The sequence below is a fragment of the Talpa europaea genome (genome assembly GCF_964194135.1).
Source record: "Talpa europaea genome assembly, chromosome: 7".
Taxonomy (NCBI): Eukaryota; Metazoa; Chordata; class Mammalia; order Eulipotyphla; family Talpidae; genus Talpa; species Talpa europaea.
In genome coordinates this window covers 88,625,167-88,651,346 of record NC_140074.1, presented here as the reverse complement: position 1 = coordinate 88,651,346, position 26,180 = coordinate 88,625,167, and the positions used below count along the sequence as shown (strand labels likewise).

The 26,180-nt window shown below is 41.6% G+C and overlaps 1 protein-coding gene across 2 annotated transcripts in view; it reads left to right on the top strand.

Annotated features, from left to right (window-relative positions):
- Positions 1 to 26,180, top strand: part of ZZEF1 (zinc finger ZZ-type and EF-hand domain containing 1) — a gene marked incomplete at both ends in the record, with an annotated part of 109,391 nt that overhangs the window by 2,351 nt on the left and 80,860 nt on the right. For both annotated transcript variants that reach the window (XM_084236826.1, XM_084236827.1), the window contains 5 exons: positions 14,698 to 14,842; positions 18,521 to 18,715; positions 20,907 to 21,078; positions 22,590 to 22,789; positions 24,949 to 25,159. In XM_084236826.1, coding sequence (XP_084092952.1) covers positions 14,698 to 14,842; positions 18,521 to 18,715; positions 20,907 to 21,078; positions 22,590 to 22,789; positions 24,949 to 25,159 — 923 coding nt within the window. The remainder of the gene's footprint in view (positions 1 to 14,697; positions 14,843 to 18,520; positions 18,716 to 20,906; positions 21,079 to 22,589; positions 22,790 to 24,948; positions 25,160 to 26,180) is intronic.

The following is a 26,180-nucleotide window of genomic DNA, read 5'->3' as shown; positions in this document are numbered from 1 at the left end:
GAGAGGGCCACACCCTTTCACTTTAGGGTGTGGTTCACATCTCATTAGCCCAAACCTAGTCATATGGTCACACTTAGCTGCAAAGGAGGCTGGGGAAGATTTTGATTCCAAGCCCATATATTCTGCCAAAAATCAGGATTTAATTACTGAGGAAGAGGAGGGCAGATATTATGTTGCATTTAGCAAATTTTGACTCATATAGCTCACATGTGGTTTGTACGTTTTATATTTTTTTTTATGGTTTGTATTCTATGGCTTACTGCAAAAGCTTACATTCTCAATGCCATTTTCATGAGGCAAAAACTAGCTTTTCCAAAATACACATAAAAAAAAAATCTTTGAAGAACATATTTTGTTTAAATCCCTATAGAACCTACATTTTAAAAAAAGATTTATTTATTTATGCATACAAGAGCTGGAGTACAGGCCAGAGGTGTGGAGGATGAGAGGAGTCACCAGAGACAATGAGGAGCAGAACAGGCAGATTGACCGAAGTACACTGCTGAGGGGAGCAGTGGGTGAGTTGGGAGAGGTCTGCTGCATCATGTGGGTAGCTCCCTGGCTGGCCAGGGGATTTGACATGTGCTGCAGAGGCTATGGACAGCTTCATAGGTTGTGTCTTAACCCCATGCACCACCAGGGAGGCCCTAGAACCTAAAATTGGAGAGGCAAATACTTTCCTATGAATACTTGTAATTATATAATATTTATTTATTTATTTATTAGAATTTTTTTTAAAGATTTATTTATTCATGCATACAAGAACTGGGGTATAGACCAGATGTGTGGGAGGGTGAGAGGATTCACCAGAGACAGAGCAGGGAACAGAAAGGCAGACTGACTGAAATACACTGCTGAGGGGAGCAGCGGGCGACACAGGAGAGGTCTGCTGGGCCATGTGGGTAGCTCCCTGGCTGGGGATTGAACTCCTGCTGCAGTGGCTGCAGATAGCCTCATAGTGGCTGCGGATAGCCCCTCGTGCCACCAGGGAGGCCCCATATATAATTTTTATATTTATGGTCTTATAATTTAGTAAATCATAGAATGCAGGAGGAGAACAAGGTTAGAGAAGTAGTCAGGGTCCGGATCATAGGAGTCCTTTACAGCCTCTATTAAACAGGAGTTTTGAAAAAGTGGACTTGTATGCAGTGTGCCATGAGGGTTGTTGCTGCTTTGTCAAGAACCAGTCGGAGAAGGGCCAGAGTGAACCCAAGCAGGTCATTTAGTAGGCTATTGTAAAAGTCCAGCTAAGCTATTGGGTGGCTCGGGCTAGGGTGGTAGCAACTAAATGGCACAAAGTGGATAATTTTGAGAGCTTTTTAGGAAGTAGAGTAAGCAGTTCTTGAGGTTTAGATGTGGGTAGAGGATTAGAAGGAGAAAGGAGTCGAGGATGATTTTGACATTACTGACTTGAGCAATTGGAGAGATGACAGTGCCGTTTATTGAGAAAGGAAACATCTTTGGGAAGGGAAGTTCTGGAGAGAGGAGATGAGTCGATTTTGGCCATATTGGGTTTAAGGTGTCCATGAGACAACTAAGTGGAGCTATCTCTCAGACGGCTGGATATATGAGTCTGAAGCTTAGAGAAGACTTCATGAGCTATGGAGTCATCATCTGTTTGCACATTGGGTTTTATGAGAAAATAGCCAATTCTGTCCTGTTACTTTGATATGGATTTTTTTTTTTTCTTTCCAATGACTGAGAATGTACAGTTGTGCTCAGTAGGAACTTAAATCCCTTAGGGGTGGCCCGTGGACTATCTAGCAGAGTTAAATCCAGAGGCTATTCAACCTCTGTAACTGAAAAAGTATATGGGACGATAAAGCTGTGAATAGTGGTACCTGCCTATTATAAAACACAAAATCAGTAATCACATATGTAGCAAAATAAATGTTAGAGAGTCATATGCACTACAGTAAGAACTGGTGATTTATAAAATGTCAGTTCTTATTTTATTTTTATGAAAATCCCTAGGACATCTAGAACTGTCACAACTTATTAAGTATCCACACACAGCACTCACATGGTGTGCTTGAAAGTCTTTCACATCCTATAAAATCATCTTACCTCACTCTCTATAAGGTGTTCAAAAATATGGTGTCTGACTACTTAGGCCAGCCATGTGTGGCTGGTATGTGACAGCCACAAACAGAAGAGGAAGCTGTGGACTCTGCAGGATTCAGGACTCAAGCTAGATTGGAAATTAAGTTTTGATACTAACACTCAAATGTGGGTCTCTGACTCCAGATTCTGCACCCTTTTTCCTGTAAGGAGCTGGTGATTGTTCTTTAGTCTCAAGAATATGTAATTCTTTAATTTTTCCCTTTGTATCCCACTTGGAGAAAAAGGACCATGCAGTCTCCTTTAAACCTATTTACGTTTAGGACCTCCCTGGTGGCACAGTGGTTGAGCGCTGGGTTGCAAAGCTGCCCGCAGCCTCTGCAGCGCTGCTTCGATCCCCGGCCACTGGGCGAGGGTCCCACGTGGCGCACAGACCTCTCCTTCCGCCCGCTGCTACCCTCAGCAGTGTACTTCGTCACTCTGCCTGTTCTGTTCCCCGCTCTGGCTTTGGTGAATTCTCTCACCCTCCTGCACTTCTGACTGTACCCAGTGCTTGTATAAATAAACAAATAAAAAAAAAAATCTTATAAATAAATAAATAAATAAACCTATTTATGTTTATCAGATTTGGGGCAGGGGAAGTTGGGACTTGGGTTGGTACAAGTGAAGGCTTAGCCAAGGTTTAAAAACTGGACTGGGATAATCTTACAGTGGTTGTCCTGCCTATAGGCAATAAAGGGTAATTAAATTAGTAATAAAAATAAGACTATCTTGGGACTTGAGTAAGTCTATCTTTGTGTCTCAGGTCTGCATATACACTTGTGAAAATGTGTTGTGATATTTTAATACAGGTTTAAGAATTTTGTGCAATAATAATAAAATGTCTTTATAGTAGCATCTAAAATGATGAGTTATTTTTCCATTCATTTTTTTTGAGAATAAGCATGGTAGAGTAGGTTACTATCATTAGTGTACATTACTTATTATTTAGTGCTAAGTGTGTCCAAGTTTCACATTTGTTCTTTAAGCTCCTGATTTGCATTGCCATTCATGTCCACTTAGCTACCTTACCTCATATACCTGTGACATTAGCTTGTGGTGATATCTTAAAAGTCTTGGAGTTGTATCATGGACCAAAGTCTGAAACATTATTGTTTTATAGTACAAACACACCTTTTTTCATAATAGGTGTGGTCTGGGGAGAAGGACTTTGGTTTGATCACAGCGAGCAATATTTAATCAAATCCTGTGTAGAAGAGGACTAGAGTTAAAATTAAATTCTTATTTGAAATCAGAGATTAGAGATTAGCTATTTGTGCTCTTAAGATGGTGTGCTTTTAGAAAAGCATGTAGACTCAGGGCAGAAAGAGGGTTGAACACAGGATTATAACAGAAGACTTTAAGGTGAGAATTTCCTATGATAGGTTTTGGTTTAGTAATTTGCCATGTTAATTTTGGAACCTGCTTTGTAAAATTCATTGAGTTGCAAGCTCTGAGGAAAGGGCCATCTTTGTTCACTTATTCTTGTCTTAATACAGTCCTGGCTCCTCGCCAGTGCTTAGCAATTGTTTCCCCTTGTAGTGTCCTAAGATTGATTTAACATATTGAATAATGTACAGTCCTCATTCTCCAACCTTGTATTTTATGTTCAATCTATAACCTTTAATAAGATATTTCTTGACGTTGGTGGAAACAGTTAAATATAGTTCTAGTGAAAACTTAAAAAGACTCTTAGTCACCGTTGAGTTTAGAAGAAATTTGGAGAAAAATACCATCTTGGCATTATCATGTCAAAAATATATTTTTTTAAGATTTATTTATTTATTTATACAAGAACCGGGGTACAGGCCAGATGTGCGGGAGGGTGAAAGGATTCACCAGAGACAGAGTGGGGAACAGAATAGACAGACTGACTGAAATACACCCCTGAGGGAAGCAGCGAGCGAGACAGGAGAGGTCTGCTGCACCATTGGGTTTCTCCTGGCTGGCTGGGATTGAACCCACGCTGCAGAGCCTGCAGACAGCTTCATAGTGTGGCACTCAACCACCTGTGCCACCAGGGAGGCCCCATGTCAAAAATATTAATCAATAATTTGGAATGGCTTTGAACCCAAGATCTATGCAATTAGAACTGTGCAGATAAAATTCTCTTCCTTTTCAAGACAGAATGTGAGAAATGTGGGTATGTACCACAAAGATAAAGCAGGCCACAAACATTGTTTAACCTCAGTTGCATCCCACAGGGTCTCCCCAGTGCCTGAGAGATCAAAATGAATGTTTCTTTGAATGGGTTGGAGCCCATTGTCTGATCTCTCTCCTGTCTAATCTCATCTCTCCCTGCACGAGCCTTGTGCCTTAGCCAGTGGCATGTCTGCTTTGTCCTGAGTGGGGACCTCATTTCTCTCAATTCTTCAGTGTTCCCTGCCTTGGCATTGTCACTTGGTCAGGACCAAGCCTGCTTTGTGGCATGATTCAGATGACTTCTCCATAGTGGCCCTTGTTTCCTGTTTTGTGCAGGTCATTGGGCCCTTAGAGCAAACTGTCTGGTCTTGTTCTACAGCTGTGAGGGCCCTCCCACCTACCCCCCCCAACAACCACCTGCCTGCACTGCTGTTACACACCAGAAATTTGAAGTGTGTGATGGCCCTTGATGGTAATGAGGCAATGAGGAAGAGAAAGGTCCTGGGTGAACTGGAGGATGTTTTGACATGTGTGCTTTGCTATTGAGGATGTTACAGGGCAGGGAGAGTGGCACCCCAGAGTCCCAAACCTGCCTTCTCTAAATAGGTTCTGCCATCCACTGTATCAAGACAAAACACATCAGACCTTTAATGGAAAGGAACTTTATTATAATTTTTAAAAAGATTTATTTATTTATGCATACAAGAACTGGGGTATAGGCCAGAGGTGTGGGGGGTGAGAGGATTCATCAGAGACAGAGTGGGGAACAGAACAGGCAGATTGACTGAAGTACACTGCTGAGGGGAGCAGTGGGCGAGACAGGAGAGGTCTGCTGCACCATGTGGGTTGCTCCTGTCCAGCTGGAGATTGAACTTGTGCTGCAGTGGCTGCAGATAGCTTCATAGGTTACGTCTTAACCCCTTGTGCCACCAGGGAGGCCTCCTTATATATATATTTTTAAATTTATTTTTTATTTATACAATAGCTGGGGTACAGGCCAGAGACACGGGAGGATGAGAGGATTCACCAGAGACAGAGTGGGGAGCAGAACAGACAAATGAATCGAAAGCACTGCTGAGGGGAGCAGTGGGTGCAACAGGAGAGGTCTGCCGCACCATGTAGGAATCTAATCCACACTGAATCAAATCCACACTGCAGAGGCTGCAGAGAGATTCACAGTGCTGTGCTCAACCTGCTGCACCGCTGGGGAGGCTACCCCCTTATAATTTTTTTTTAAAGATTTAAACAGCCAGACAAGTCTGGTAGGAAAGGACAGAATCAAAATCAAGATAAAAGCTGCCATTCTTAATCTCCCCACGGGTCTCTCACCCACATCTGTTTTAGCCAGTCCAGGACCAAGAAGCAAGCACAGTTTCTTCACATGTTTCTCTGCTCCATGTGCCTCCTCCAGGTCTGCTTCTTGCTCTCCATCCTGCTTCCTTTCTTCTGGAGTCTCCAGCTTCTTCTCCCTGCTCATCCCCACCCTCCTTTGGGTGGGCCAGGGAACCTGGAACCTCCCCTTTTCCTGGGGACCACCCTGTTATAAGGAAATAAAGATATTACTGGCTTCCTTTGGAGAAAGTCCTGATCCAGGACAGCTATGGGAGGAAAGGTCATAGCTCTGTTTTGCCTTTCCCTGATTTCCAAAATGCCATGTCATCATGGTACTGTCTTGCTTTAGAAAACTTCAGTGGCTCCCTGCTGCTTTCAAAATCTAATGTTAGTCTAACATTTAGTCTTTGTACCTCTCTACTCTTATTCCCAATGTTCTTTAACTAGCAGCACCATGCATGTGCTCCTTTTCTCCCCACTTCAACCTTTTTCTCTATCCTAAGCCCTCCCTATGTTCCAAGACCACATAGGGCATTTAATTGAGCAGAGAGTTTGGGAAAGGCTTCACCAAACCAAAACTTGAGAGACGACAAGAATCAAGAATTTGCCTGGCAGAGGAAGGATATTCTAGTTGAAAGGCACCATGTGTCCAAATATGTTGAGGTGAGAAAGAACATGGCAAGTTTGGGAATGTACTCTTGTGGCACCTGAGTTGGTTGAGACCTTAGTAACCATGGCATGCAACCTGCCTTCTTTCCTTCCCTCATAAAGTAGTTCCTTCTGAAACATACTGGACAGATGGATAGTTAGCGATATCAGCATGTTAGTCATACCAGCATATTTGCTGCTTTATCTATCTATCCATTCCACTGCTCTTTATTGAACTTGAGAATTGAGCCCTGGAGCCAGCTTGCTTTGGGGCATATCCTGGTTCTACCATCCTTAGGCTGTGTGCCCTTGGTTGACTTATGTGGCCACATTTACCTCATCTTTTTTTTTTTTAATGTTTTTTTTTTTTTAAAGATTTATTTGTTTATACATGCACTGGGTACAGTCAGAAGGGCGGGAGGGTGAGAGAATTCACCAGAACCAGAGCGGGGAGCAGAGCAGGCAGAAGGACCCAAGTACACTGCTGAGGGGAGCAGCGGGCGGCAGGAGAGGTCCGCGCGCCACGTGGGACCCTCCTCCGGTGGTCGGGGAGCACCGGGGGTTGAACTGGCGCTGCAGAGGCCGCGGGCAGCTTCGCAACCCAGCGCTCAACCGCTGAGCCACCGGGGAGGCCCTCATTTACCTTATCTTTAACATGAGAATAGTATTGACATCTGCCTTATATAGTGCATATGAGGATTCAGTAAATTTAAGGCACTAGAACAGTGCCAGGCATGCATTTCATGCTCAGCAAATGTTGCTTTTAGTGGTATTCTTTTTCTCTGTTGTTCTAGCTCTTGCGCTTGGATTGTTTATGCCTACTTCTGCCTGACAACCCTTTTAGTACTTATCTTACTCATGGAATGTGAGTTTTACACATGAGTAAACTAAGGCCTTAAATGGACAGATGACCCACCCAGCTAACAAGCAGCAGAACCAGATCCAGATCTTTGATTTCTGGAACATGTTTCTTCCAGGTTGAACCATGGTGTGCAGCCTTCATATAGCAGGCCTGCTGTATTGTATTCTGCTAGTGTGTTCCCACAAGTCTGGGCTCCCATAGATCTGTGATAAATTTGGCACATTCTCATATATGGACCACAGATTGCATGCCAGTTCCTGGTTAAGGAACTTGAGCAGGAATGGCCTGAGTCTTACCTTAAGCTGCCCTCGGGCCAGCGCAAATGGCTGGAAATCTTCAGTCACTCAATGGGCTTTTCTGTGTCTTGTCTACAGGGTGGGTCAATATCAGCTTGTAACTAGATTGTAATAACGGTTTTAAGTTCTTTGTAGTTTACCAGGTATAGTCTTGTTCATGAAACCTTTGGATCCTCACAACAAGTTATGAAGAAAGGTTGGCTGGGAAGAGAATTGGAGACTTAGAGAGGCCAGGAATATTGTGCCAGGTCTCACAGAATAAGCAATGAGTCCGGCACCACCCTCCAATCCTGATTTCCTCCTTCAGTTTGATTATTAGACTTTTATTTATTTATTTTTTTAAAGATTTATTTATTTATTTATACAAGCACTGGGTACAGTCAGAAGCGTGGGAGGGTGAGAGAATTCACCAGAGCCAGAGCGGGGAGCAGAGCAGGCAGAAGGACCCAAGCACACTGCTGAGGGGAGCAGTGGGCGGCAGGACAGGTCTGCGCGCCATGTGGGACCCTCCTCCGGTGGCCTGGGAGCAGCTGGGAATCGAACCGGCGCTGCAGAGGCTGCGGGCAGCTTAGAAACCCAGCGCTCAACCGCTGCGCCACCGGAGGAAGCCCGATTATTAGACTTTTAATCTCTCACACCATCTAGTGCAGTGCCTGTACTAGGATGCTGCCAGAATAGTTACCATGTGGAAGGCAGAGCATGCAGCAGAAAAGGCTGTACCCAGATATGAGTCAGGAGAAGAAGAGGGAGAGTACACTCATCTGCAGAGAGGTGGGTGTTGGCTTTATGGAAATAAGGGGTGTTGCTCTGTTTTTAGAGAGGCGAAGGTAGACTTGCTTTACTTTGCATTTTTAGACTAGATGTAGAGTCTTGAGTTGAATTTTGGCCACCACATTCCAAGGCAGTGAGTTCAAACTTTTTAAAGTAGGTATTAAATAATGAAACAATAAAATGGAATAGAAAATATCAGAGGGGCCTCCCCTGTTGCCCGCAGCCTCTGCAGCGCTGGTTTGTTCCCCGGCTGCAGGTGAGGGTCCCACAAAAAAAAAAAAAAAAGTCAGAGCACAATGATAAGAGAATGCATTACATTATTTCACAGAACTTTTATTTGAATTACGTTTAGGATACATAATATATTTCTTAGAGTGGATCACCCAATAAAACTTGAGAAGCCTGCTCTGAAGTTTATTGTCAAACTAGAGGGGACCCAGAGGGACAAGCTGGATGGGAATGAGGCTGAAACTATACCAGACAGAGAACTGATGGAAGGAATGGAGAGTTTGGGGAAACTCAGAAGACCTGATCGCTGTTTCCAGTGATCTGCACCAGAGGGTGCAGATGGCTTCTGAATACCTCACAGGCAGTAACTTCAGGGGAGCAGGTTTCCATTCATCATCAAGAGGAAAGATATTGCTGTCAGAACTGGCCAGAATACATGGGCTTGCTATCACCAACGTATGTCACAGAGATGCTGGAGAAGAAGGGGTTCAAGAAGTACATGGGTGTGTACTTTAAGACATGTAGGTCCATTCCAGTGGGGTGATGAGCCCTCTCCACCTCTAATATTTTCCAGTGGCCCTTGGCACCCATATAGTAAGATCTGAGCGTCTCAGCCTTCTTGGCCCGGCAGTCTCTATTCTGACCTCTGTCTATCTCTTCATTTCCCACCCTGCCTCCCTTCCACCACACCAAGCAGGTTACAGTTCTCACACTCTGCCATGCTCTGTCTCTTCTACCCAGGATGACCTCCCCTTCTTCATATACTTGTGAGCTCCTAGTTAGTCATTAAAGCTCAGTTCAAGGGTTGTTTTCTCAGGGCGGTTTTTCCTAAACACCCCTCCTCCCCCTGGGCTACTGGCTTCTAGAAGTGTCTGTTATCTCATGGCAGGGTGCTTGATAGTGTAGGGTCCCAAATAATACCAAAATTCAAACCCAAGCTCCTTCATTTACCAGCACTAACGATGCTTGAACAAAATGCTTAAACTCTGTCACTCACCATAAAAAGTGTACTATCTACCTTTAGGGTTGTTGTAAGTTTATGAGTTGATTCAGGTGAAGGGCTTAGAACTCTGCCTGGTACAGGGTAAATGCTCAAAATATTAGCCATCATAGTTACTATATTGTTACTTCTGTTCTAACTATCACAATTATTACACCCGTCAGATCTGGTGGTTTACAGATCTTTTAGGCTCTTAGGTTATTGAGGCAAGGGATCTGCCCTGTTCATCTTAATATCCACAAGCCAAGCAAAGGGTTAGGTGTGTCATGACTGCTTAACAGATATTTGCACACCGAATAAGTGAGGATCCAAAGATTCCATGAACAAGTAAATTGGGTTCTGTGAAGTCTTGAGAAAAAAAAAAACGATGTTGATTATTAGATTTTAAAGCCTTTTTTTTCAAGGAAAATTTCTGAGTGTTAGGAAGTTACATATTTACTTGGAAAAACTGTCAGCAACACTTCTCCAAAAAAGGTCTTTGTTTGAAAATTATTGTATTCATTCATTAACTATTGATAGATTAACAGTGTTAAAAATAGCAAAAATGGGGCCTCTCTGGTGGCGCAAGGGGTTATGACGCTATCCCCAGCCACTGCAGCACAAGTTCAATCCCCAGCCAGGGAGCTACCCACATGGAGCAGCAGACCTCTCTAGTCTCGCCTGCTGCTCCTCTCAGCAGTGTACTTCGATCAATCTGCCTGTTTTGTTCCCCACTCTGTCTCTGGTGAATCCTCTCACCTCCCCACACCTCTGACCTGTACTTGTATGCATTAAAAAAAAATGAATCTTTAAAAAAATAGCAAAATGTCATTGACTTTATTATAGCCTTGCATACATAGAATTTTTGTCAGCAGAAGCTGCAGAGTTGTGTGGAAACACTCGAGATGCAGATGGCACCTGCAGTGCGGAAATTTGGGAGGAAGTAAGACTTGAGTGCTACCTTGCTATTAGAGAAAGCCTTAGTTTTAAGGTTAGTATTGAGTTAAAATGGGCAGAAGGTGCTGAGAGCAACTTTTACAAATGGAGGTAAGAGATAGAGAGATGGAGCTAAAAGAGGTCTCCAGAATATGAACTTTGGAGCTTTGGATTTAGATACTAGCTGTGCATCCTTAGGCAAGTTATCTGACCTCTCTGTACAACTATAAAATGGAACAGTTAATAGTAAGTATGGTTACTGTCAGGAGGAATAAATGATAACATGTACAGTGCTTATAATTTAGCTAGGACTTAAATATTAACTCAGAGCTGCCCAAACCATGTCGTCCTTAAACGAATGGATTACGTTTGTACTAATCCTCTCAGACCTTGAGTGATACAAATGTTATTTTCTCAATAAGTTGAACTATGAAAAAGTTGCTAAGTAGCTATTATCTGATAGTATAGTATTTACACTGTAGGACCTCAAGGGTGACACTTTTACATTAGGATTACTATTTAATTTTTTTAATATTTAAAACTTCCTCTTTATTATTACAAAAGCAACATAGGTAGATAATCATATTAACACTATTAGCCTCTTAATATTCTTTTAGGTCTTTTTTATGCATTTTTTTGTACTAATGTGGAAAGTCATATTTGCCTTTTACCCAGAACTGACATGGGATTATACTTTAATATTCTTTGTATAGTGGACCTCCCTGGTGGCGCAAGGGGTTAAGCACAACACTGTGAAGCTATTTGCAACCTCTATAGCACAAGTTCAATCCCCAACCAGCCAGGGAGATATCCACATGGTGCAGCAGACCTCTCCTGTCTTGCCCGCTGCTCCCCTCAGCAGTGTATTTCAGTCAGTCTGCCTGTTCTGCTCCCCACTCTGTCTCTGGTAAATCATCTCACCCCCCAGCACCTTTGGCCTGTACCTCAGTTCTTGTATGCATAAATAAATAAATCTTTAAAAAAATGCTCTTTGTATCCTACTTTTTTCAGTGAATGAACTTCATTTTTCCTTGTCAATTCATTTTTGTTTAATAACCAGTTGAGGGCCTCCCCGGTGGCGCAGCGGTTGAGCGCTGGGTTGCGAAGCTGCCCACAGCCTCTGCAGTGCCGGTTCCATCCCCGGCTGCTCCCGGCCAGGCCACCGGAGGAGGGTCCCACATGGCGCGCAGACCTCTCCTGCCGCCCGCTGCTCCCCTCAGCAGTGTACTTCGGTCCTTCTGCCTGCTTGCTCCCCGCTCTGGCGAATTCTCTCACCCTCCCGCGCTTCTGACTGTACCCAGTGCTTGTATAAATAAATAAATAAATCTTTAAAAAAAAAACCTAGTTAAAAAAAAAAAATAACCAGTTGATATTCAAATTTACTCAGTTGTTCCAGAAATCTTTTATGGTTGATATATATCCAGTGTGTAGAAAATTTTATGTAGAAGGAGGAAGTATTCGACTACTTAAAAAAAAAATTTAGAACTACTTGTCTAGTCCATCCTATGCTTCCGGTGTACACACTTTAATATTTTTCATTTTTATTTTTATGTAAGTCATGAGATATTAACGAAACAATAGTCACCTGGTCTTCTATCCTACTGTCTCACTTCCCAAGAGTAATTTCTTTTCAACTCTGATTCTTTAGTACTTACCTGTATATCAACAAATAACATCTTTATATTGCTTCTTTATGAGTTTCCAGTTTTATTGATTTTATTCCCACCGTAGATGAAACTTTTATTTCATCCTCCTATCCTTGCCCAGACCTACACATCTCTTGATCTCTCTGTACTTATTTCGATTTGGTTTAACTTACTCTTGATGCTTGCATTGTTATGATTATGCAAATTATATACATAGCTGAGCCATATATTATTTCATGATTGCCATAATTATATTTCTTTTTTTTTTTAAAGATTTATTTATTTATTTATTTATTTATTTATACAAGCACTGGGTACAGTCAGAAGCGCGGGAGGGTGAGAGAATTCACCAGAGCCACAGCAGGGAGCAGAGCAGGCAGAAGGACCAAAGTACACTGCTGAGGGGAGCAGCGGGTGGCAGGAGAGGTCTGCGCGCCATGTGGGACCCTCCTCCGGTGGCCGGGGAGCAGCCGGGGATCGAACCAGCACTGCAGAGGCTGCGGGCAGCTTCCCAACCCAGCGCTCAACTGCTGCGCCACCGGGGAGGCCCCATAATTATATTTCTTAAGCACCTTTTTATATTCTCTGGAGTTAATGATTGAATTGGTACTTTTTGCTTAACTTTTTTGTCTTTTTGTCTTTAATTTAACCCCAGATTCTCTGCCAGTTAAATCTCTTCTAATACAGACATTCATTATGTTCAAACATGTGTGTTCTATTGCTTTCTTCTTCTCTTAGCTCTGTTTCCCAGAGTTTCCTTTTTTTTCTTTTTTTTAAGATTTATTTATTTATGCAAGCACCGGGTTACAGTCAGAAGCTGGGAGGGTGAGAGAATTCACCAGAGCCAGACTGGGGAGCAGAACAGGCAGAAGGACCGAAGTGCACTGCTGAGGGGAGCAGCGGGTGGCAGGAGAGGTCTGCGCGCCATGTGGGACCCTCGCCCAGCAGCCAGGTATCTAACCCGCGCTGCAGAGGCTGCGGGCAGCTTTGTAACCCAGTGCTCAACCGCTGCGCCACCGGGGAGGCCCTGTTTCCCAGAGTTTTCTCATTGCTTCAGTATGTGCATGGTATTCTATAGGTTGGCTCTGCAGGTATCTTCTTGGGAACGTCATTGTCCTAAGTATTATTTTCTTTCTTGGTTTGATCTGGATCTCTCTCTCTCTTTTGGCATATTCATTCTGGTAGCCACATCTTTAGTAGCTTTTTTAATAAGGGAGCATTGGACCTCCCCTGGTGGTGCAGGCAGTTGAGCGCCTCGCTGTGAAGCTGTCTGCATCCTCTGCAGCACCAGTTCAATCCCGGCCGACCTGTGAGGGTCCCACATGGTTCAGGAGACCTCTCCTGTCATGCCCGCTGCTTCCCTCAGCAGTGTATTTTGTCAGTCTGCCTGTTCTGTTCCCTGCTCTGTTTCTGGTGAATCCTCTCACCCCCACACACCTCTGGCCTGTACTCCAGCTGTTGTATGCATAAAATAAATAAATCTTTAAAAAAAAAAGGGAGCATTAAGTTGTTCATTATTTGATAACCTTACATGTATAAGAATGACTCTGTTAAACTCTCTTGCAGTTGGTGATATTTTGGCTTTTGACTTCTAGGTTAGAGTCTCCCCGTAATGTGGAAGGCACTGTTCCACTTGCCTTATGGTTTCCATTGTAGCTGCTGAATCAGTCCTATTCTGATTCTTGAACTTTCATGTGGAAACAATCTTCTCTGTGGAAGTTGAAAATTATTATTCCTCTTAGTATTATGAAATTTCATGATGATATGCTTTTATCCTTGTGTAGGGAGGGTATACAGCATCTTCAATTTCAAAATTCATGCCTTTCAGTTTTGGGACATTAACTGGAGTCATATTGATGGTGATTTCCTAGCCCTTGGGTATCCTTAATTTTACCCACATATTTCTAAGGTTTGTTATTGGCTTGATTTTGACTACCCTTTCTTTTGTTTCTCTGTATTTCACATATAGGTGAAATCATGTGATATTTGTCTTTCTCCTTCTGACTTATTTCACTTAGCACTATCCCCTGCAGTTCCATCCTTGTTTTTGGAATGGGAAGATTTAATCTTTTTTTAATCTTTTGTTAGCATTCCATTGTGTATGTATACCACATCTTAATCCCTCATCTTCCTTGTGCATTTAGGTAGTTTCCTTAACTTGGCTATTGTAAAGTAGTGCTGCAGTGAACATGGGAGTGCTTATATCCCTCTGAATTGGTGTTTTCATATTCTTCTGGTGGATACCTAGGAGTGGAATTGCTACATCTTTTGTGTCTTTGTAGAAGAACTTGGGTGTAGGCCAGAGGTGTAGGGGAGGGGGTGAAAGGATTCACCAGAGACAGAGTGGGGAGCAGAACAGGCAGATTTACTGACATACATTGCTAAGAGGAGCAGCAGGCAAGACAGGAGAGGGCATTATGTTCTTGAAAGAGATAATAAAATTGTGTATACATGTAGTAATTCTTGTATACATACATTCTGAAGAGCACAGTGAGTTACTGTCCTGAATTTATTTCTTCTTTGAAATATATATATATAAATTGTATATATATATATATATATATATATATATATATATACACACACACACACACATATATATAAACTTTTCCCAGAGCAACAACAAATTGCTCTCTTGAGAATCGTAAGAATATGTATTTTTCAAGATTGAAATATATACATTTTCTGTCTATCTATCTATCTAATATTTTCAAGATTTGGAATAGATCTGATGTTCTTGCATCTGTTATCTTATAGGCCTTTGCCCAATTTGATGCTGAGGGAGATGGTACAGTTGATGCTGAGAACATGTTGGAAGCCCTCAAGAATTCCAGTGGAGCTAATCTCCAGGGGGAGCTGAGCTACATCATGAGACAGCTGCAGGCTTGTTCGCTTGTTCCAGGTAAGGCTGTCACCTGAATGCTGAGTGTTGAGAGTGCTTTTAGAGCCAAAATAAGCTTTGCTGTTCCACAGGTTGTAATTAGGCAAGCTGATGGGCACCTTGAAATTAATGGCCTTCTCCAACAGTCTTCATTAGGCACATGATCTGAATTTAGTGTTCAGTGTAATCATTTTTTTTTGTTTTCCAATACAGTGATGGTTGAAAAGGTTCACCATTTTTGTGAACCTTAGTCATGAGATTACTTTCCCTAGTGACTGTCTTTATTTCACTCTCTCAAGAAGCCTTCCCAAGCCCCTATTGGATGTTTCTTATCATGTTGAATTTCTTTTTTAAAATGTTATAATGGTAATTAGGTGTTTATTTAATTGTTTGTTAAATGTCTATTCTTATACTGTCAGCTCCATGAGGCCAGGGACCTTTTATTTCTTCTCTGTCCTCATAATAGCACATTTTTTGATGCATGCAAGTCAGTGTATTTTTGGGTTTTTTGGAAAGCTCTCAGTCTGAAATTTAAGTAAAAGTAAAATAGCTTGTATTTACGAAACAGTTCTTTAATATTGTGGAAAAACTTTGGTGATGTTTTTGTATGGTCTCTTTTGGGGACACAGAAGACAGAATCATAATGAAATTACCCTTTTTTTTCCTGCAAGAAAACAACCGAGTTTGAAAAGGAAAAAAATGCTTTCAGGGCCCTACCTTTCCTGTCTTACCCACTGTACCTCTCAGCAGCGTATTTCAGTCAGTCTGCCTGTGACTGCTCCCCACTCTGTCTTTGGTGACTCCTCTCACACCGCCCCACCCCCCGGCCTACACCCCAGCTCTTGTATACATAAATAAATAAAATAAATCTTAAAAAAATTCTTTCAATCTTAGTTTATTTTTCTTAAGAACTTTTGCTGCTTTATGCACTTGGTGTCTAAATACTTAATATAGTGCCTCACTAGGGCAGCAATGGAGGCAAAATGCATTTGATAGATAGATAAATATAAATCTGATTACCTTTGACCTCTGGCTTATTACTGAGAATGTACTGAGCTAGGGAAGAATGGTTTCTGTATCTGAATCAAGAACATACAGTTAGTTCTACTCTTTCTCAAATTGTCTTTAATTGTGTGACTTTAGTAGAACAATATAGCCTGTACATATTAACTTTTTCCAACTCTCACGGTAGTTAAAATGATGCTTTGAGTTGTTTTTTTTTTTTTTAAGATTTATTTATTTATGCATACAAGAGCTGGGGTACAGACCAGAGATGTAGGGCGGGGCAGGGGTAAGAGGATTTAGCAGAGAGAGTGGGGAGCAAAACAGGAAGATCTACTGAAATACACTGGGGAGCAGCAGGCAGGACAGGAGAGGTCTGCTGCGCCATGTGGGTCACCTCCGAGGCTGGGGATCGAACTCATGCTGCAGTGGCTTTGGATAGTTTCATAGTGCTGCGTCTTAACCACTTGCACCTCCAGGGAGGCCCCTGAATTTTTAATTTATGTCTGGACGTTTACTTATTATTCCTACTTTTGCATTACCAGCATATGGATGGTTACAGAAGTCTCTTTTTGGACACGTCAAAGAGACTTTTTGGTCGGAGGGCAAAGGTATAAAGACCAGGGATTCCACCAACAGATGCAGAGAGAGTGGGAGATGAGGTTTAGAAACCTCAGGCTTCAGATTCCAAGAAGCTTACATGGCAGGGTTGTAATCTAGGCCTTTCTACTCAAAATTTTCTATCAACATCAAACTTGAAAGAATGGTTTTTGTCATAGTCTTGTGATAAACATGAAATGAGACTGCCTCTGTGGTGGGATTTCACAGTTTCCTAGACCTTCTTTCTAACCCAGTCTGAAACTTGTTCCTTTTGGTGTTTAGTGTTTAAAAGAGAGACAACGCCTTTACTGAAATAGAATTTGTTGCTTGTTTCAGCATATGAAAAAAAAAATTCCTTTATAGGAATCAGTCTTTTCTCACATGGGTTCTGAGTAAATCAGTGTGGCATTAGCAGTGTCAAAATGCAAGGTTTGGGTATTACTGTGGGAGTCTGCTATAGGGAAAAAAAACTGTTAAAAGAGGGCAAAGGGTGATAGACTTTTGTGTCTTTGGAAATCATACCTGTGTCTCCAGGTTTGTGTTGTGGTATAGTCAAAATAATTTGCTTCACGTACAAAATTTCTCCTCAGCTTCATGGTTTATCTTAAAAATTAATGCAGTTTCATTCTGTTCTAATTAGTCTGTTTGGATTACACTTAACAACAGTTTCCCTTGGGACATCTGGAGTCTTCCTCTAGGTGCTGCTTACATGGTTGTATTCAGTATGTGAAAGTTCATCAAGTGGTACAGTTGTAGTATGTGTATACTTTTGTTCTATATTTTATGATTCATTAGAAAGGAAAAAAAATCCCATCAAACTTACAAATGTATCTGCACTCCAGGAATGACTCATGTATATCTTCTCTTCACTGGACCCCACATGCCTCTAAGTTGTGGACACCTACTAATGTAGTTTAGGAGGAACCATGAAGGAGTTTTAAATGGGGGTAGACAGTGGTCTGTTTTGTGTTTTTGTAAGATTCTCAGGTTAATGGCAGACCACAGGCCTCCAAGGGACCATTTAATCTAAATAGGTAATGAGTGGGAGATGTTGAAGCCAGAGCCTGAACAGACAGATGTTGAAGCCAGAGGGCTGGACAGACAGGGGAGTCATGCTAGAGAGAGAGAACTGGAGTGGTGGAAGGAGAACTTGCAGGGAGTGTGAGGGTTCCCAGCCCCCCATTTTTGTTGTCTTGGTTTATTAAACCTCATTTTCCTTAGTTGGAAAAAGGGGTAGATACAAGTACCTTTGGTGCCTACCTGGTCTCCACCCTAACCCCCTTTATTGTGAGGACCGAATGAGAATGATAATTGGAAGTGCCTTATAAACTATAAAATGTCATTGTATCATTGGAAATTGTGGTAAGGGTAGTGATCATATTAGCATCATTGTTTTGTAGCTTAGTGTAAAAGCAGTTATGCTTTACTCTCTAATGCAATAAATTTTATTCCCTGTCCATATTCTATATGTAAGACTTCTTTTAAAACTTCTAGTTAATATTTTAGTGCTTTCACATTTTTTAAAGATTGGATTGAAAAAAGGTAATCATTATCCTAAGTCTTCTAAAATTTTATTACTCTAAAATAAAACTAGATATTAAATTGAGCTTACCAGTGATTTGTTTCCTCTAATATTTTGTTTAGATTTTTAAATGATTAAAGCTGGAAATATCAAGGAAGATTTTTTTTGTGTGTGTGATTTTTTTTTTTAATAAAGATTTATTTATTCATGCATACAAGAACCCGGGTACAGGCCAGATGCGCGGGAAGGTTAGAGGATTCACCAGAGACAGAGTGGGGAACAGAATAGGCAGACTGACTAAAACACACTGCTGAGGGGACCAGCGGGCGAGAAAGGAGAGGTCTGCCGCGTCATGTGGGATTCTTGCCGGCAGGCGGGGATCCAACCAGTGCTACAGAGGCTGTGGACAGTTTCACAGCGCTGCGTTCAACCGCCTGTGCCACCAAGGAAGGCCCTCAAGGAAGATTTTTAATGGTTGCTTTTAATTCAGCCATTCAGATAGGACACCAGGCAGGGGATATGGAAACTATTGTGGTGGGTTCCTCAACTACTAAAATGGGTATTTGTCTGCTTAGGTTTCATAGACATATTTGCAGAGTCAAAGGAAGGCCTGGATGTGCACTCGTCAGGGATTCTACGCTTCTTGCACCGCAATCGGGCCTCTGGACTGGCCATCCCCTACCCCATGTTGGACCACTGCAGTACCATGAGCACTATGAGGGCTTCAGTGCTAAAGGAATCTCTGGATCAACTGGTACAAAAAGAAAAAGGTATGTATATTTGTGGTGGGTAAGGGAGGTGGTTCCTGAAAATCTCATTTTCCCTAAACATAGTAATTACACTATGAGTCAACCCTTCTTTTTGCCTTTATTTCTGAAAATATGATAGTGACCAATTGTAGCATAAGAATGGGATCTATCCCTCCTTCTGTCCCTCCCTACCTGAAGATGACATTTCATGGAGGCCTTTCTTCAATACTCCCTGTCGAATTAATGCTCTAACCTCTACCCTTCCCCACCTTCTGGTCACTATCACTTTTGCATGCTTAATGATCCAAACAGCGCTTAACATTATCTGAAGTTAGTAGTATTATCACTTACTTGCATTTTGTCTGTCTTGTTTGCTTCCTTATCATTAGCACCTGCAACTGGGCCTGTCACATAGTACATATACTATGAGTATTTGTTGAATAAATAAAGGAAACCACTTGTTTAGTGATGGCAACAAACAGGATAATGTGAATAGACAAGTGCCTTGAACATAATAGACCCAAGTACATGTGGGAATGTAGTACCAGATAAAGTCAACATTACAAATCAGGATGGAAACGTGAATTAGCCAACAAGTGGTTAGTCATTTGGAGAAAAAAGTAAAATGACCCATTAACCCTTTCCATTCATTAAAATAAATTTCAGCTGGATCAAAAAGTTCAAATAAAAAGAGGATTGTTAAAAAGAAGAGTGCAAGAAGAAAATAGTTCTACTTTATAAAAATCCAGACATGGAAAAGAAAACCCAGAAACTATCATAAATTAGACTTTACAAGACAATTATAAATCAGAGACATCCTGCAGGGGAGGAGGAGGGAGAGGTATCAGAGGGAGGAAGGGAGGAGCACAGGGGACTGTGATGATGGTACACGGGTACCTTGGGGAAGGAAATTCTATGGGGACTCAATCTGAGGGGGTGGGGGGAAGCAAATATTGTTTAAAAATAAAAAAATTAAAAAAATAAATTAGACTGTATGAAAATTTAAAGCTCTGTACAGTAAAAGATACAAACGGAATCAAAAGACATGACAGTATAGGGAACAAAAAGACAGTTGACTCTTGAACAACATGGGTTTGAACTTTGAGGGTTAGCTTACATGTGGATCTTTTCCTCTCTGCCCATTGTGTGTTCAGGGATTCAACCATATGTGGCTGTGGGTTGGTTGAATCCACAGATGCCGGAGCATTTATTCAGGAGGGGTGATTAGAGGGACTTGAACATTCGAGGACTTTGGTGTCTGCGGTGGTCCTGAAACTAGCCCTCTGAGGATATCAAGGATTGACTAGTCGGGTTTTAGGGGAGTCAATGTTATATCTGGATTTTCAACTGGGAGGAGGCATTGGAGCCCCTAACCCTCATGTTGTTCAGGGGTCAACTGTAATCATGACTCCCTGAGCTTTTTTGCTATCTCTGATTCTATCTTAAATCTTGATGCCTTGGTTTCCTCATCTCTTAATGAGTTAATACATAGAAAGGATATAGAGAAGTGCCTGATTCACAGTAAGCCATCAGTAAATATTACCTATTATATGTCTGTACATATACATTATATAGTGCATATAAGGTATACAAATTAATAAAACTAGTGACCCACTAGGAAATGGATGAGGGTAGGACCAAGTCATACTCAAAAACACAAGTGACTTACAAATAGCTTAGAAAATCTCACTCATAATTAAAGAAATGTAAATTCAAACTATAAGACATCATTTTCTTCTCTCAGTATAGTTGTAAATATATCAGTGATTTAAGTATTGCACTGTAATGAACTAATAAAGCAATTCTTGGCCAATATCTGCTTTATTTGGAGCCTATAAAAGGAGATTTTAAAGACCTTCAGTAAAGATTTTTAAAAGATTTTATTTATTTATGCACACAAGAACTGGGGTGTAGGCCAGAGGTGCAGGGGGTGAGAGGATTCACCAGAGACAGAGTGGGGAGCAGAACAGGTGGATCCACTGAAATACACTGCTGAGGGGAGCAGTGGGTGAGATGAGAGGTCTGCTGTGCCATGTGGGTTAGTTCCTTGGTTTAGGATGAAACTCATGTCGCATTAGCTGGCGATAGCTTGATAGTGCTGAGACTTTAACGCCTCTGCCAGCAGGGAGGCCCCTTCTCTTAGATATTTTAAATGATTTTTTTTTCCTTTGTGAAAGAGATGTCATATAATAAAATCTGTTTTTCTCTGCAGAAGGCCCTGGGGATCTAACTAGAAGCCCAGAGATGGATAAACTCAAGTCAGTAGCAAAGTGCTATGCTTATATAGAAACCTCTTCCAATCCTGCGGACATTGATAAGATGACAAATGGAGAAACATCATCTTACTGGCAGTCAGATGGCAATGCCCGCTCACACTGGATCCGGTGGGTGGTATAATATCAATTTTTGAGTGAAAATCTAAGAAAATTACCTGTTTTCCTTCTCTTATCCCATTTAATTTTGGAATATTTTCTACTGAACTTAGTTTTTTTTCTTGTAAATGACTACTTGTGAAGGTGCTTTTAGTAGAAGAAATCATATAAAATCATGGGTTCATATGATCATAGACTTGGAAAACTTTTTTTTTTATTTTAAACTTCTTTTTTATTTTTTTAAAGATTTATTTATACAAGCACTGGGTACAGTCAGAAGTGCGAGAGGGTGAGAGAATTCACCAGAGCCAGAGTGGGGAACAGAACAGGCAGAAGGACCGCGGTACACTGCTGAGGGGAGCAGCGGGTTCGGCAGGAGAGGTCTGCGCGCCATGTGGGACCCTCGCCGGTGGCCGGGGATGGAACCGGCACTGCAGAGGCTGCGGGCAGCTTTGCAGCCCAGCGCTCAACTGCTGTGCCACCAGGGGAGGCCCGGAAAACTTCTTTATTTGTTATTTTAAGGAGAAGATAAGCATTTGACTAATAGTATGATACAGATTTCAGATCTTTTTCATTGTTTTCTTTCTTTCTTTTTTTTTTTTTAGGAAAATTAGTATTGCAAGGGGCAACCAGTTGTGATTTTACTTTTTAAGGTCTCCTCTGCATTAAAAAAAATCTGTACACAATTGAGTAGGTGAGTTTAGATGAAGGAATGGAATGGTCAGGATTCTTGGAGGGAAATTGATAGAGTGTACAAGTATTTCCAGATATTCTGAAGTGGCTATCTTAGTTTTCTCTCATCCCTTCAGAGAATGGACTAACTTCAGTTGATAAAAACAGAAATGATTGTCTTGATTTCTCATAGAGGATATTCATAAACTTTAGCCATCTGATTTATAGATGAGAGAATATACTTAATTCTTTGAGTGTAGTTTAGAATTTGCTTTTTGCAAGTTAAATGACACTTGTTAGAATGTTCACTTTATACTTCCTGCCTGTCGTACTAATAGCTAATAGCTCATAAGGAAAGAAGAAAAAAAAGTTTTTTTTAAGATTTATTTATTTATTTATACGAGCAGTGGGTACAGTCAGAAGCGCAGGAGGGTGAGAGAATTCACCAGAGCCAGAGCAGGGAGTAGAACAGGCAGAAGGACCGAGGTACACTGCTAAGGGGAGCAGCGGGCTCGGCAGGAGAGGTCTGCACGCCATGTGGGACCCTCGCCGGTGGCTGGGGATGGAACCGGAGCTGCAGAGACTGCAGGCAGCTTCGCAGCCCAGCACTCAACCCCTGCGCCACTAGGGAGGCTCAAGAAGAAAAATATTAAACTGAAAAATTTTCTTTGAGACTTGGAAAGGCCATAAGACTTTGAAATTTTATAGCCAGCATTTCAAGTGAACTGCCAGTAGGAAAATCAGTCTTTGAGTATATCAAATATAAGATCATAGGGATGGGACTTTTGCATCTTGCCAGTTCTCATCCTATATAAACATTTGTAGTTTCTGCTCTCTGTGTCTTTTTCCAGTTTAAAAATGAAGCCAGATGTTGTGCTTAGGCACCTATCCATTGCAGTGGATTCCACTGACCAGAGCTACATGCCACAGCAGGTGACAGTTGCTGTGGGCAGGAGAGCTGGCGATCTTCAGGAAGTCCGGGATGTGCACATTCCCAGTAACGTTACCGGCTACGTGACCCTGCTGGAAAATGCCAACATCAGTCAGCTCTGTGAGTAACCAAGATACATCTTGTCCCTCCAAATAAGGGGATAATCAGGGGAGGAAGGAAGTAAAATTTTTTAGCAGGAACACTCTGCAGTGGAAAAGCTGTTAGCTTTTCTTTTGAGATTAATTTGCTTCTTATGATATGTGTGAAAGTGGTTATTATTTCATTTAAAAATTATAGAAAGGCAGTGAAACTCATTTTTATTTATTTTTTTAAATAGACATTTTTATATATTTATTTTTAAAGATTTATTATTTATACAATAGCTGGGGTACAGGCCAGTGGCACGGGAGGGTGAGAGGATTCACCAGAGACAGCAGAACAGGGAGACAGACTGAAAGCACTGCTGAAGAGGGAACAGCAGGCACGACAGGAGAGGTCTGCCGTGCCATGTGGGCATCTCCCTGGCCAGCCAGGAATCGAATCCACACTGCAGAGGCTGCGGACAGCTTCACAGCACTGTGCTCAACCTACTGCACCACCGGGGAGGCCCAAAACTCATTTTTTATAAAAAATATTTATTCTTTCTTATTTTAAAACTAGAAAAATGTAGGTAAACAAAAATTACTCAAAAGCCCACTTTCCAGAGATTGTAACTGTGAATAACTTGGTGTGATTTCTACCAGACCAGTTCTTATATTTATGTATTTGTGTGTATCACATCTACACTCTTTTTGTCCTTTTTATAAAAATTACGATATTTTGAAATTTTTTTTTTAAAAAAAAGATTTATTTATTTATACAAGCACTGGGTAGAGTCAGAAGCACGGGAGGGGGGTGTCAGAGAATCCACCAGAGCCAGAGCGGGGAACAGAACAGGCAGACAGATTAAATACACTGCTGAGGGGAGCAGCGGGCACGGCAGGAGAGGACTGTTGCGCCATGTGGGACCCTCGCTGGTGGCAGGAATTGAACTGGCACTGCAGAGGCAGCGGGCAGCTTCGCAGCCCAGCGCTCAACTGCTGCGCCACCAGGGGAGGCCCTATTTTGAAATTTTTAACATGTTGTCATATCATATATTCATACACACTTTTATTTGGTGTTACAAGAATGTGCCTTAATTTTTACCAGACCTTTATTCTTGGACAGTTAGCATGTTTCCTTTTTTATGCTGTTATAGCCTTGCTTTCACATGTAGCATTTTGGAAATAATCACAATTCTGTGATTTCTTTCCAGGCTTATTTCATCAGGGAGCTTCATGTTTGGTCTGATTTCTGCTAATGCTTTCCAAAAGAAGTGTTCTTACTTTGCTCAAAGGAAATGAGGCCTATGGGGTAGTCTGGATAGTCTTTGTGTCTCACCCCTAGGCAAAGAAGTAGTTAAGCTTTTGGAGTAGACGCTTGCTGTCTCACAGTTTGGTGGCTTTTTCTCTAAAATGTGTCCTTTTTAACTTCTTACCTCCTCCTCTCTAATCCAGATAAGAATTTTTGACTTTTCTTAAAAGTGAGTCATGCCTATGTCATCTTTTTAAACTTGATTATTAAAATGAAATTCTCACAACTGCTATTAGTCAACTACTGTTTTATAACTCAATCAAAATTTCAGAACTCTAGGAAAAATTCTACACGTTTCTTTTATCATGTATTTAAACAGGTTTAGAAAATGCTTTGTGTTTATTTATTTATTTTTAAAGATTTATTTATTTATTTATACAAGCATTGGGTACAGTCAGAAGCGCGGGAGGGTGAGAGAATTCACCAAAGCTAGAGCAGGGAACAGAACAGGCAGACTGAAGAAATACACTGCTGAGGGGAGCAGCGGGCGCGGCAGGACCCTTGCTGGCAGCCGGGGATTGAACCGGCACTGCAGAGGCTGCGGGCAGCTTTGCAGCCCAGCGCTCAACCCCTGCGCCACCAGGGGAGGCCCATGTGTTTATTTTCGAGACTCATAAATTCCTAAGAAAATTTGTGATGTAAAGATATAATCTTCTCTTAATTTTATACATTATTATTACGATTTCTTAGATTGGTCAATGCTTTTCTGACATGTTTTTTATGTACTAGCTCCATTGCACCCCATTATTTACTTTTGTCATCAAAGTATATCTTCAGAATTTTATTTTTGAGATGTGAATCGTTATTTTGCTTTTAGTTTTGGGAGCCTAACATTTGCTGAACTGAAAAATCAATCTAATACTGAATTTGTTGTTCGCACTTGACAGATGTCCAGATTAACATAAAGCGTTGTCTTAGCGATGGATGTGACACTAGAATTCATGGCTTGAGAGCTGTTGGCTTTCAGAGAGTTAAAAAGATTGGGGTCTCAGTCTCAGATGCTTCTGCAATATGGTATTGGTCTCTGCTGACATCTCTGGTGACGGCATCCATGGAGACAAATTCCGCCTTTGTCCAGACAGTGCTGCACAACACTCAGTAAGTATTTCTTTTTGCTTTCCAGTCCTGGCAAAGTGCACTCACTCTAACGCTTTTGTGTGTGTTTCTGAGCAATCTTTGATCATTGGTTGTAGAGACTGGACAACAGCTTATTCATAGGTGCCCTTGTGTTTCCTATTTATGTCGTCAGCCTCAAGCTGCTTCTTTCTTTCATTGATGTTTTGACTCCATAGGTTTTAAAGAAATGCCTCTTGGGCCTCCCCAGTGGCTCAGCGGTTGAGTGCTGGGTTGTGAAGCTGCCAGCAACCTCTGCAGCGCTGGTTCAATCCCCGGCTGCTCCCCGGCCACCGGAGGAGGGTCTCACATGGCGCGCAGACCTCCCCTGCCGCCCGCTGCTTCCCTCAGCAGTGTGTTTCGTCAGTCTGCCTGCTCTGCTCTCCGCTCTGGCTCTGGTGAATTCTCTCACCCTCCCGTGCTTCTGACTGTACCCAGTGCTTTTATAAATAAATAAAAAAATAAATCTTTAAAAAAGAAAAAAAAGAAAGGCCTCTTCCATCTTCCTGCTCCTCCTCACATAGTTCTTTCAGTAGCCACCTTCTTCACCTACTTACTATGTGCACTAGTCTTATGAGGAGGTCCACATGCTCTTCCTGCTCCCTGTCTATCTATTGGGGAACATTTATACAGCACTTTATAGCAGATAAAGCACTTTCAGATGCTACATGTTATTTACTTATGTGGTGGACTCTATGTGTATAAAGTCCCCATTTTATAGACAAGAATATTATGACCTTCCCTGAGATGATACTTAACCAGGCTGTGAGGGAGCAGTTTGAATGTAGGTGTTTGAACTCAAGGTTGAGGGTTCTTTTCACTCATGAGCAAAATCTTTTCAGAGGTATTAAACTATTTCAATGTAGAGCACCCTTGAAAACCTCCTGAAAAGACCCATTAGTAACATAAAGGCAAACAGAACTAACTTCACTAGTTATTCAGTGTTAGTATTTTATGTAAGTATAGTAATTATTAGTGTAAGCTATCAAAATATCAGATAAGAAAA